Source organism: Chiloscyllium plagiosum, chromosome 12, assembly GCF_004010195.1.
Source record: "Chiloscyllium plagiosum isolate BGI_BamShark_2017 chromosome 12, ASM401019v2, whole genome shotgun sequence".
Lineage (NCBI taxonomy): Eukaryota > Metazoa > Chordata > Chondrichthyes > Orectolobiformes > Hemiscylliidae > Chiloscyllium > Chiloscyllium plagiosum.
Window position 1 is genome coordinate 34,941,342 of NC_057721.1, and position 12,379 is coordinate 34,953,720.

Sequence of the window (12,379 nt, forward strand, 5' to 3'; positions counted from 1 at the left end):
ATTTATCTGTGAACAATGATGGATAGAAATCTTTTGGGCAATTATATCTGTTTTTTTTTATATGTGCTCTGGCTTATTTCCCTTTGCAGTTCCATCAGGTGTCCTGAACAATTTGGGCTCATTGTAATTAAGGTACTGAACAAAATCTGATGAAATATGGAACAATGATAGTAGATGTGTGGGAACACCACCACCTGCAAATTTCCCTCCAGGCAACACACCAACCTGAATTGGAACCACCTTGCTATTTTCATGAAAAAATGTTTTTTTTTCTGAATAAAGTATATTTTTGCAATTTAAAAAAAATGCTATTCCTTCACTGTTACTGAGTTAAAATTCTGCAACTCCTTCCCCAACAGCACTGTGGCTGTACCTACAAAACATGGATTGCAGCGGTTCAAGAAGTCAAGATAGCTCATCACCATCTTCTCAAAAGTAATTAGGAATGGACAATAATTGCAGCCCTAACCAGCAACATTCACATCCTGTCAATTAATTTTAAAAATACTACCTTGCATATTAATTTTAAAGAATTTCTACAGGAAACTCGTTTGTACTTCCTGCTTTCTCCCTTTGTTGTCTCATTTCTGAACGTTTGTCTATAAATTGGTCAGAGGTGTTGCTGTTTAGTGGTATTACATTACGCAGGGGCCATTGTGAATTAATTATAGTGCAGCCAATGTGGTAACGGTCAAATGAAGTATTTTAACTTACCAGGGGTTTGTACTGGCTTCACATTGTTAAAGAAACACATCGGTTATGATAATCCTTTTGGGATTTCTCAATTACTCCCAAACTTAGAAATGTGGATTGTTGTGATTTGCCATGAAGCAGATTTGAAGTTTGGCAGTTACCTAGTAATGTGGAATGGGGGCAGCTTTCCGAGAAAAAAATGGAGCATTACTATGTCGCTGATGCCTTGCGACAACTGTTTTTGGCAGAATGTTAAAAATCACACAACACCAGGTTATAGTCCAAAAGGTTTATTTGGAAGCACTAGCTTTCAGAGCACAGCTCCTTCATCAAGTAGCCTTCATCATTTGGCAGAACCTGAACACTACAACTTCCTTTCCAGAACAGAGCTGTGACAGGACACAGGGACAAAGCGTTACACTCAGCAGCTCAAACCAAATATTTAGCTGACGCATGCATTTAATTCCAATCTTTGTTCATGTAAGTGTCCAGGAGCTGAAAATCTTATTTTGAATCAATTTGATTACGCCCCATGCGCTGTCAGATACAAGTGGTGTTCGACTTTCTCTTCTAGAGTCTAGTCGGCTTACTAGAAATCTCTTTGCATTTACCAATTATCATCAAATTTGCCCCCGTTATAAATAATTTCATTCGTCAGTGTGAGTACTTGGAAGTTAATCTACTTGCCCTGAACTTCGATTTTAAAAATGTTTCTAAATTTATCATCCAATAACCGTTTCCACCTCCGCTCGAGTTTGTAAATTGAATTCTCAATATTTATACGCGATAACCTTTTACACTTTATGCATGATACGCCAATCATTTGAATTCGATGTGACTTCAAATCTTTTTAACGAAATAATTGAACACTATTTTCAGCGCGAGAACAGGTCGAGGAATTCCTCTCTCCTGCGGTATTGAACAATAATGTGGGGGGGGGGGGGGGGAGCGGGGATTGGTGGAACAATTGAGCCATTTCAGTCAATATTCAACTTCCCCACAAAGGCAGATTAGTTGTGATTTCTCAAAGGCGGAAGGAATCACCCCAAACTGTTCAGGAGTTTCTACTGCATTTGTCAGCAGGGGTCTTCGAATACCTGGCTGGCTGGCGCAATCTACATTCACGCAGGGGAACGAAAAGCGATTGACTCAAACACGAAATGGTGGAAGATCTCAGTATGTATTACATCAAGTAGCTTTTTTTCAAAAAAAATAAATTGCGGGCTTTATATTGGGGTCATAATTTTGAACATTTCTTTAAAGCGATGTATAACACAGAAGCAATAATCCAGTAAATAATATCGCCCTTAAAAAAAAAGTACGAGCTAAAAATTGCCATACAATAAACAGCGAGGTAGGTGATTCATTCGCCTTGATTTTCATAGTGGCCAGCAGCCCTGCTCCATTGCCTACTTACAGCTTTTTCTGAGTGCAGATGGTTTTGACAGTTTGGTTTGGTCGCTCGCCTCTGCTTTTTCCTCCAACCACCACCTGAGCAGAAACGCGAATCGTTTGCAGACACTCGGAGATTAAGAAAGTTGCAGAGGCTGCAGGGTTCTTTCCCGATGAGATGAGCTGGACCCGAGGTTCCCTGATGGCTGTGCTCTCCAGCTGCTGGCTGCAAGGTACATCACGCGAGTACCCCTTGTTTCCACTGAGTCCCACAGGAATGGAGCTGTTCCCTAACCTTGTGCACCATCTCTTTCAGCTTTACTACAAACAGCGGCCGCTGCAGCAATGCCCAGAGTGGTCAAAGGGAGAGTTAATAGCAGCATATTCCTGGAAGTGTCATTCGCCAATATCACTGACCAGGTCGACACGGTAGAGTGGAAGTATGTGAGCCCCAATACCCGACGCTCTATCGTCCAGTTAATGTCAGAGGAAGAGAAATGGAACACCCATTGGTTCAGCGGCTACTCACAGCGGGCACGAATCTACCCGAACCATTCCCTCTCCATCCAGAATGTGACTCTGAATGATTCCGGGACATATTCCTGCACAGTGACAGATTGGAATGGAGACGAGTTCACCGAGGACGTTGTCGTGACCGTGATCGGTGAGTGTTGGGTATTCAATATCACAGACATTCATGGAATGAATTGCAATGAATCGTTGTCATTGGGAAACAGGGTTGTAAGTGGTGGGAGACATTGCGCGCTGCCTGTGCGGGTAGGTTGTGCGGGAACTGGAGGAAAACGCTTTGACATTTTTGATGTGTCTTTGCTTGGTTACATTTTCACCTTTAAACAAAACCTAGACAACTCAATAGAGCAGCTAAAATCAGTGTTGTCCCTCATAAAAACTCACTGCTCACATCATTGCTTCCCATTTCTGTAAGAGCAGTGGTTGGAGACAGGAGACAGAAAAGTTGTGATTCTCCTCCTCCAGTGTTACTGAAAACCCCGTTTACTTGAGTAACTTTGTCCTCGAACTGACTTTACCACATAGACTGTCATCTAGAAATATCAATGATTATTAGCCCACTACTTCCACATCACGAATCACTATGAAGTGCATCAATTATTGCTTTAGACAAACTGAATTGCAGGGACCAAATAATCCTCACTACAACCTTCAAACTCCGTGCAGTCTGCTCGACAGAAATCAGGGAGGATCAAACCATTTTTGTTTAGGTGCTCCTGCTTTTTATAACCAATCCATCAGGTGTGTCTGAGGACCGCCTTGTACAAGCGCCAAAAGAAACTTACAGGAGTCTACTGCCCTCCAGTTTAAAAAAAACACATCCAACAAACCCGTAATTTAAAATCCAAATTTAACAAAACAAATGGAGACTCACAAAAAAAAACTATAAAGTTGCGGGATGCTGGAAACCTGAACCGAAAACAGAAATTGCTGGAGAAACTCTGGAGGTACATGAAACTCATTATGTGCGAAGACAAAGCAGGACCCAATAAGTTTGCTTGTCTTCACAGAGCTACTGAGTTTCACCAGTAATTTCTGGGGTTTTCTTTGTTTAAACTAAAAGGAGTCGTTTACAAGTCGACTATCTCAGGATTGGCTTAGGGCACAGATGGAACCGTAAGAGGTGAGTTCTGCCAATGGAAAGAGAAAAGCACAATGCAAACAGCAGAAGGATCACCGGGCTCTGTGTGCACTGCAAACGGGACAAAGGGTTCTCGAAGGAACAGCAGTTAGTTTGCATTAAGGTTGAAAAGTGTCTGTCATTGAAGCAAGTGATTAGCGTGAGTCCTTTGAATGTGAATGAGTCATTTCACCTCCACCCCCATGTCTGGCTTTCTGAGGGTCGGTACTCTCATAGGCGAAAATTCTCATTGACGCCTCTGAGTTATAATGCTGAACTCTTTTTTTCTTGTTGTATCTCTTTTCCCCATCCCACCCCACCCCACCACACGTCTCCTCTTCCTTAAATGTCATCAAACTGCGGTCATTGTTTAGCGTGTGGGCCACAAAGGAACCAGTATCGCTGAAAGTCTTGGTGTTCAGCTTTTGTGTCGCCCTAGTGGTCTGGCAGTTATGTAAATTGGAAAATCCCAAGCATTTTCTTAAAGGTTACAGAGAGTGTTTTAAATCCTGTGAAGGTTATGGTTTTCGGATTGCGCAATCGAAAGACCACTTGAAACTTGATAGGAATGGAGATATTTTGCAGTTTGCTGGAGACGGAGTTGAGTAATTCAAGTGGCTATCTCTCCACATTCACCTCCCTCAACCCCCTACCCCGCCACTCCCCAGACACAATCACTTTGCCTTAACGAAAGACGGAGCAAACTGGCGGGGAGTCTGAACCACTAATCTGCAGGCGTAATGGATGCATCAGGTACACATTCGTTACAATTTGGACAAATATCAATGACAAAGGGCACCACAGGGAAACTGTATGAATGGCTGCACAGACTGAAATAGAAAGCAAAGGAAGATGCATTGATCAAAATGTCCAACAGGTTTTCCTCTGTTTTGTACCACTCTGCCTATCGTCAATTGGCCACTGTTTGAGAATTTGAATTCAGTTTAAATTAAAAGCGGGCTGTATGTAAATCTGCTGAATTGTTTAAGACAACTCACCTACTAAAGTTACACCCTTTGGGAAGGAAAGCTGACATCCTGACCAGGTGAGCCCCATGCCAATGTGCTGCCTCTTAACTGGTTAATTATTAACAGACGGTACTTAGTTTTATATGTGTGCCGCAAACGTCAACTGATGTACCATCACTATCTCCACACAACGAGGAATGGGGACTACTATGTACCAGAGACATTAAACAAAACTAATTGTGACCTTAGCTGAAGCGAGGAATTGTGTACAGAACATGCCTAGATGTGGATCTTTGGTTCTCTTCCCATCCATCTGGAGAGCAACCATATCAAAGTCAATACATTCTCTATCACCTTTCTAATTTGTGGAAGGGAACATGCTGCCAAGTTCACAAACAGGAGTTGTTGTACTCAGAATGTTAATCTGTTACCTCTCATCTGTTTCTTTCTCCACAGAAACTACAGAATTGCTGAGTTACTCCGGTCCATTATATTTTTATTTCAAATTTCCAGAATCTGCAATATTTTGGGTTTTTTATCAGAAACAGAACTTATGATTTCAAGAATTCTTTATGCTTGCATTATTACTGTATTCTGTTGTGTACATCTTTCTCTCTTTAAAATTATTTTGCTTCTCAGATTTAGTGAGGGGCTAGCCTTTCAAATAGGCCTTCCCAGTGTTCTGCATTATTAAATCCAGCAAGATTCATTGTCATAGAGTCCCTACAATGTGGAAACAGGCCCTTCAGCCCAACAAGTCCACACTGACCCACCGAAGAGTATCCCACCCAAACTCATTCCCCATTACTCTACATTTACCCCTGACCAATGCACTTAACCTACACATCCCTGAACACTATGGGCAATTTATCATGGCCAATTCACCTAACCTGCACATCTTTGGACTGTGGGAGGAAACTGGAGCACCTGGATGAAATCCACGCAGACACGGGGAGAATGTGCAAACTCCACACAGACAGTCGCCCGAGACTGCAATTGAACCCAGGTCCTTGGTGCTGTGAGCCACCATGCTGTGATTATGTCTGTGTAGGATCAATGAATAAGGAACTAACAGTATTGGTGCCCCGTTTATGTGCAGTATGAAAGGAGCATTTACCATTGCTGTCCGCTCACAGAAAACATTATCAATCTAACTTCTCTGACTTCTCTGTCATCCTCACTAATTATAAATCCATATTTTCATTGCTTGGTTCTTGCAGTTTGGATTTGTTTGCATGTGGAGTGTGTCTTATGGATAAAAACCATGCAAGTGCAGTTGTACTCCAAAGTTTTTATAAATTAACAAAGTCAGAGTTGCATTTTGTGAAATTAGTGGGATTATGTCAAAATAAACTATCAGATTTGCAAATTAGTCACGCATCTTTTTTTCCAAAAATATACATTATCATTATATTTTAAAAATTACTTTAGAAAATACTTTAATTTAAAATTATAGAAGATACAATAAAATTCATTTCTTTTCCAGCATGCTCCACCCTTAGCTGTGATAATACAATTGTCATACTCAATATATACAAAACACATCCCTTGTCAGGCATTCATTCTGAAACTAGAACATTTTGAATGGAAAAATTACTGAAAGTGCAATAAATAAACTGTTCACTGTGCACCATTTTTGACTATGAGGTCCCTCAGAACAATTCAATGCTCTGGATTAGATTACATTACAGTGTGGAAACAGGCCCTTCGGCCCAACAAGTCCACACCGACCCGCCGAAGCGAAACCCACCCATACCCCTACATTTACCCCTTACCTAACACTACGGGCAATTTAGCATGGCCAATTCACCTGACCCTGCACATCTTTTTTGGACTGTGGGAAACCGGAGCACCCGGAGGAAACCCACGCAGACACGGGGAGAACGTGCAAACTCCACACAGTCAGTCGCCTGAGGCGGGAATTGAACCCGGGTCTCAGGCACTGTGAGGCAGCAGTGCTAACCACTGTGCCACCGTGCCGCGTGGATGTTCACAGGTACTTACTTTCAGACCAAAGGGTTCTACAGTTTCCAACCACTCATTGTACTTCAGCTGAAAAGCTTTCAGCAGTGCCTTTTCTTCATTGCACCTCAACAACAGCTGTTCCAAGCTTTAGTGCATTTCACAACACATAGATTTGGATGTTAAAATGTGCCAGAAAATGTTTAGCAGATCAAAGACATCCATCCTTTCATTGAGTTGATCATCCTCCAATTGCAATTAGTATTTATGTCAATGCTCTTTCAAGGGAACTGCATGCAGAGTGCAATTTTGCTTCACAGAGCAGTTTAAGTTGAACCTCAATTAAACAAAAATTCTCTCCAGAGAATTCTGTCTTCTTTGCAAAAGTACTATTCATAGGGAGATGGACAACAGTCTGTTCTCCGCCACAACTGCCATGAGGGCAATGTGTAAAGGCATTAAGATTCCAGGAAAGATCCAATGGGAAGGGACTTTCTAACCATCAGCCAAGCTACATCTTGATGCTTGTCTATAGGTGCTGGTCAGTCCACCAAATTGCATGTACAGTCTTATAGGGGCTCTGGTGTACACTACTTGATGCACATGTGATCAAAGGTGTTTTTTTCTGCATAATCTTTCCACAAAGGGCAATTTACACCATAGTCCAACTTCTTGGAGCATTTCATAACAATGTGGCCAGACCAAATATTTCCAGCACTAATTGAATTTCAGAACTTCAAGTCCTTGTGAGTGAGTTGACTTTCTTGGCCTGTGGATTGATTGCTAAATCTAATGGGATTGATTAATGGAAAAACATAAATCATAAATCTGACAATGGCCCAATCAATGGGAATGGATTGGGTAGCAATAAAAGCAGCATTTCTGGCTGTAAATAACTCCAATAATCTCATATAAATGCAAAAACTGTGGACACCTGAAATACGAAATAAATACAATTCCAAAGAAGATTCATACCAGACTTGAAATGTTAACTCTGTTTCTTTCTCCACAGATTCTGCCAGACTGCTGAGTTTCTCCAGCATGCTCCAAAATTATCCCAACTCTCTCCACATGCCACTAGCTTGACCTTCTGCTGACTCCATAACAAAGTTTTAGGACTATGCTTAATTCCTCAGTAGTTTCCACAGTTTCCAATTGCTGTCCAGTCTCAGAGTTTCTTAAGTCATGTCCATCTGGAAGCACATATACTAACCATTATTAAAAATGGAAATTTCCTACATCTTGTGGCAAAATGTCCGCCTGATAGTATCCCAATTCACAAAAACGTGATTTGTAACAAAAGTCAACTCCACTTTTGTTGTTAATTCCTTGTTCACATTGTCATTTTCAGGTGAAATACAGATATATAACGGTTGGAACACAACTGGAGTCTTTAACCTGACTTTCATGAAAGCTAATGAAACCAATGGTAAGAATTCTGTTTGATCAGCGTTCTGATCATTTTGTGAAACTAATGCATAGGATATAAAAACAGAAATAGCAAATTAAACTTACACCAAAATCCCAAATATAGATTAAAAGTTAATATATTTCTATCAATATTCTGTTCTTTTTTTCCATCATCTTCTAAAAATTATCCCAACTCTTTTAAAACTCTTTATTCACTTGATTGAAATGTGTAGGGAATTGCAGCATTTGACCAAATAAATAATGTTTGTCTCCATTATCTCCTTGTATCATACACAGCCCAAAATAAGTTTTGAGTACATATGTAGGCGGATAATTTGGTGTCACACAGTAGGAGTGATATATCGTTGGGTGTGTTTCAATTGAATTTTGGTAGCATGTAAACAGACTCCCACTTTCTTGGTCAAAATGGTAATTGTTGTAGTTAGAATTATAAATTTGTAAAAGTGCTTAACTGAGAACACATTCATAACATGACAATGCCCAATAATACTTGGTTATAAAGAAGTAAAGTGCACATCTCCTGCTGCTGCAGATTCTTATTGAATTATGGTCATATTTATTTAAGGAACATTTAGTCAATCCCACCTGATTTCATCTAACATATTTAATTTACTTTTTAGATTACAAGGTTTTTGAAAATTATGGTTTGATAGCTGCCTTATCTGGAACAGGAGCATTAATCATCATAGCTATTTTCACATGGGCTGTTGTGGGACATTGCAGGAGAAGGTCAAGAAGGCAAGGTAAGTGGAGCCAAAATAATAATGGATAGCCATGTGACTGAGAATGCAAAACTAAAAAGGATTCTATGCTAGTTACTAATCAGGCACCAGTAGGTGACAGAAAATCAACATTGATTAAAATATCTTGTTTAACTAGAGAAAGTAATCTGGAATTAGTAAAATAAATTGAAGTAGTTGAAGTTAAAAAAAAAACAGTTGTCTAATACAGTTCAGTGAAGGAACCTGCAATCCCTACCTCCTATTTATCACTGCGGCACGGTTGCTCAGTGGTTAGCACTGCTGCCTCGCAGCACCAGGATACCAGGCTCGATTCCAGCCTTGGGCGACTGCCTGTGTGGAGTTTGCATATTCTCCCCGTGTCTGCGTGGGTTTCCTCCGGGTGCTCCGGTTTCCGCCCACAGTCCAAAATGTGCAGTTCAGGTGAATTGGCCATGCTAAATTGTGTTAGGTACATTAGTCATTAGTCTAATATTAGGTCCATTAGTCAGAGGGAAATGGGTCTGGTGGGTTACTCTTCGGAGGGCTGGCGTGGACTTGTTGGGCCAAAGGGCCTGTTTCCATGCTGTAGGTAATCTAATCTAAAACTATAATACCTTGTCAATGTGCTTTAACTCTTACATGCCCACAAAAGTGATTCAGTTGTACCAAAATATGACACAATTCAAAACGAAAGCTCCTCACAAACTCCAACACCACTTTAGAACAATGATATGTGTGCAATAAATGTTGTTCTTGTCAGTAAAATCCATAACCAAGAATTAACTTAAAGAAAAAATAGCCAAGTATTGTTAATAACGACAATGTAATTGATTCCTAAAAAGAATTTCCACTCTGCAATTTAGTCATGAAATGTGGTTACTTATTAAACAATTGATATGTCAGTACAGATTTACTGAAAGGCAATGATTGATGAGGAAAAATGTGTGAAAGTCTTTGTAAATTTCTGTCTGGATTCTCTTTCAAGTTTGCCCTCAGTTGGTGGGAGATCTGAGGGAAGGCAAAGTTATTTTTCTCTACAAGAAGAATGATGATGTTAATGTGAGATACGAATAAATAGGGAAAAATAGAGACTGAGCCAGAGTGGGTATGTTATCTGTCAGCAAGAAGAAGAAAATCTTGATCAATGAAAGGAATTTTAAGGAAGAAAGGAAAATGGAGAAGTTTAAATCACTAATTAACATATTAATATATTGAAACAATAAGCATAATTAAAGAGGATACATATCAGGATCAGATGAATTATAAAGTTAATAACTTTCTGAAAGTTAAGTTCACTGGTGAATGCACAGAGGTACTAAAAACATTTTTTTTAAATGATTAACTTCAGTGTATTTGCTAGTTGAGACTGCCAAACCTCCTTTCACCCAGGATCCTTACAGGAGTTTTGCTCCACTCAGTAAACTTTCTCATAATCACCTATGATCTTAACAATTTTGGAAAATGAAACTTAAGATGTCTCTGAACTTTTCCATAGAAAAAAATCAACAATATAATGTTCCATTGTGTTGATCGTAACTAATCCCGTGTAATTATTATCATTGTTATATAATAGTAATGTAGTAAAAATAACCATACATCAAGTAATATGTTGTAAGCTTTTGTCGTCAAATTTTCCTGTTATGTCACTCATCAAACTGGTTGTTTTAAGGCTTTGGAAAATACAGAACATAACAGAGACCACAACCACAGACACCTCTAGGGCTGATAAACCACAAACATTGCACTCCAATCTTTTGCTGAATGCTGATAACACAAATAAGTAAACTGGTTTGCATACATGGAAACAGTATAGCAATTGATGGGCTGATGGGCCAAGGAGTGGCAGATGGAGTTTAATTTGGATAAATGTGAGGTGTGACATTTTGGTAAGACACAACAGGACAGGACTTATACATTTAATGGTTGGGTCCTGAGGAATGTGGCCAAACAAAGAGAGCATGGGATGCAGGTTCATAGTTCCTTAAAGGTGGTTGGGTATAGGAGTCAGGATGTCATGTTATGACTGTACAGGACATTGATTAGGCCACTTTTGGAATACTGCATGCAATTCTAGTCTCCTTCCTTTCAGAAAGATGTTGTGAAATTTGAAAGGGTTCAGAAAAGATTTACAAGGATGTTGCCTGGGTAGGAGGATTTGAGCGAGAGGAAGAGGCTGAACAGGCTGGGCTGTTTTCCCTGGAGCATTGGAGGCTGAGGGGTGACCTTACAGAGGTTTATAAAATCATGAGGGGCATGGAAAGGGTGAACAGCCAAGGTCTTTTCCCCAGGGCACAGAAGTCCAGAACTAGAGGGCACAGGTTTAAGATGCGAGGGGAAAGATTTAAAAAGGATCTAAGGGGCAACTTTTTCAGGCTGAGGATGGTGCATGTATGGAATGAGCTGCCAGAGGAAATGATAAGGGTGGGGACAACTAGAACATTTAAAAGGTATCTGGACAAGGATACAAATAGGAAGGGTATAGAGGGATATGGCTAAATGCTGGCAAATAGGAATGGATTAATTTAGGATATCTGGTGGGCATAGATAAGTTGGACTGAAGGGTCTGTAATCTCTATGACTTTATAATTACCTTAAAGCCCATAAAATGTAAAGAATGGTGTGCATCATAACAAGTCACCCAGCAAACAACTCATACTGAGAGTGCAAATCAATTCATTTTATCATTGTTTGCATCAACAAATGTCATGTAAGCACACAAGCAACTTCCTTACAAGATAAACCATTCTGAAACAATGACCTTTGTTTTCTTAAAGTAAGTAATACCATATAATGCATGTACATAGATAAAGTACGATTGATGTTGAAATAAAAGTGAAAAATGCTGGAAATTCTCAACGGGCTAGGTCACACCTGGAAAGAAAAACAGAACTAATTTTTTGTGTTGATTCATTTTCTTTATTCATCCAAAGATATAATAGTCAGTATTAAAGTAAAGTATAAATCTGAAGTGTAATAGTTTTTAAAAATTCTAAGATTTCAAGAATTAACGTATAATATTTCAAAATCAAAATCTTAAGATATGTTCAGATGCATTGGTGGAATTTTAACTTCACAAAATGCATAGTTTTAGAGTCATGGAGACATAGAGATGTACAGCATGGAAAAAGACCCTTTGGTCCAACCCATGCTTAACAGATATCCCAACCCAATCTAGTCTCACCTGCCAGCATCTGGCCCATGTCCCTCCAAACCCTTCCTATTCATATATTCATCCAAATGCCTCTTCAATGTTGCAATTGTACCAGCCTCCACCACTTCCCCTGGCAGCTCATTCCATACACGTACCAACCTCTGCGTGAAAAAGTTGCCTTGTAGGTCTCTTTTATATCTTTCCCCTCTCACCCTAAACCTATGCACTCTATGCACTCTTGTGCAGTCCTTGCATGGTATTTTGTACACTACATTCGTCTTGCTCATGTTGGGTATCGGGTCCTTCGTTCTGGTGACAACAGAACAACAACTCACCAGAACGAAGGACCCGATACCCAACGTGAGCAAGACGAATGTAGTGTACAAAATACCATGCAAGGACTGCACAA

At 39.9% G+C, this 12,379-nt stretch overlaps 1 protein-coding gene across 2 annotated transcripts in view; it reads left to right on the forward strand.

The window, feature by feature from the left end:
* Nucleotides 1-1,673: 1,673 nt before the first annotated feature.
* The window catches only part of LOC122555553, an 18,449-nt gene continuing 7,743 nt past the window's right edge, over nt 1,674-12,379 (forward strand). Inside the window, exons 1-5 of one of the 2 annotated variants that reach the window (XM_043701578.1) lie at nt 1,674-1,869; nt 2,079-2,318; nt 2,402-2,749; nt 8,018-8,095; nt 8,718-8,840. In XM_043701578.1, coding sequence (XP_043557513.1) covers nt 2,264-2,318; nt 2,402-2,749; nt 8,018-8,095; nt 8,718-8,840 — 604 coding nt within the window. In that variant the 5' untranslated portion in view covers nt 1,674-1,869; nt 2,079-2,263. The remainder of the gene's footprint in view (nt 1,870-2,078; nt 2,319-2,401; nt 2,750-8,017; nt 8,096-8,717; nt 8,841-12,379) is intronic. The other variant, XM_043701579.1, reaches the window with a different exon arrangement.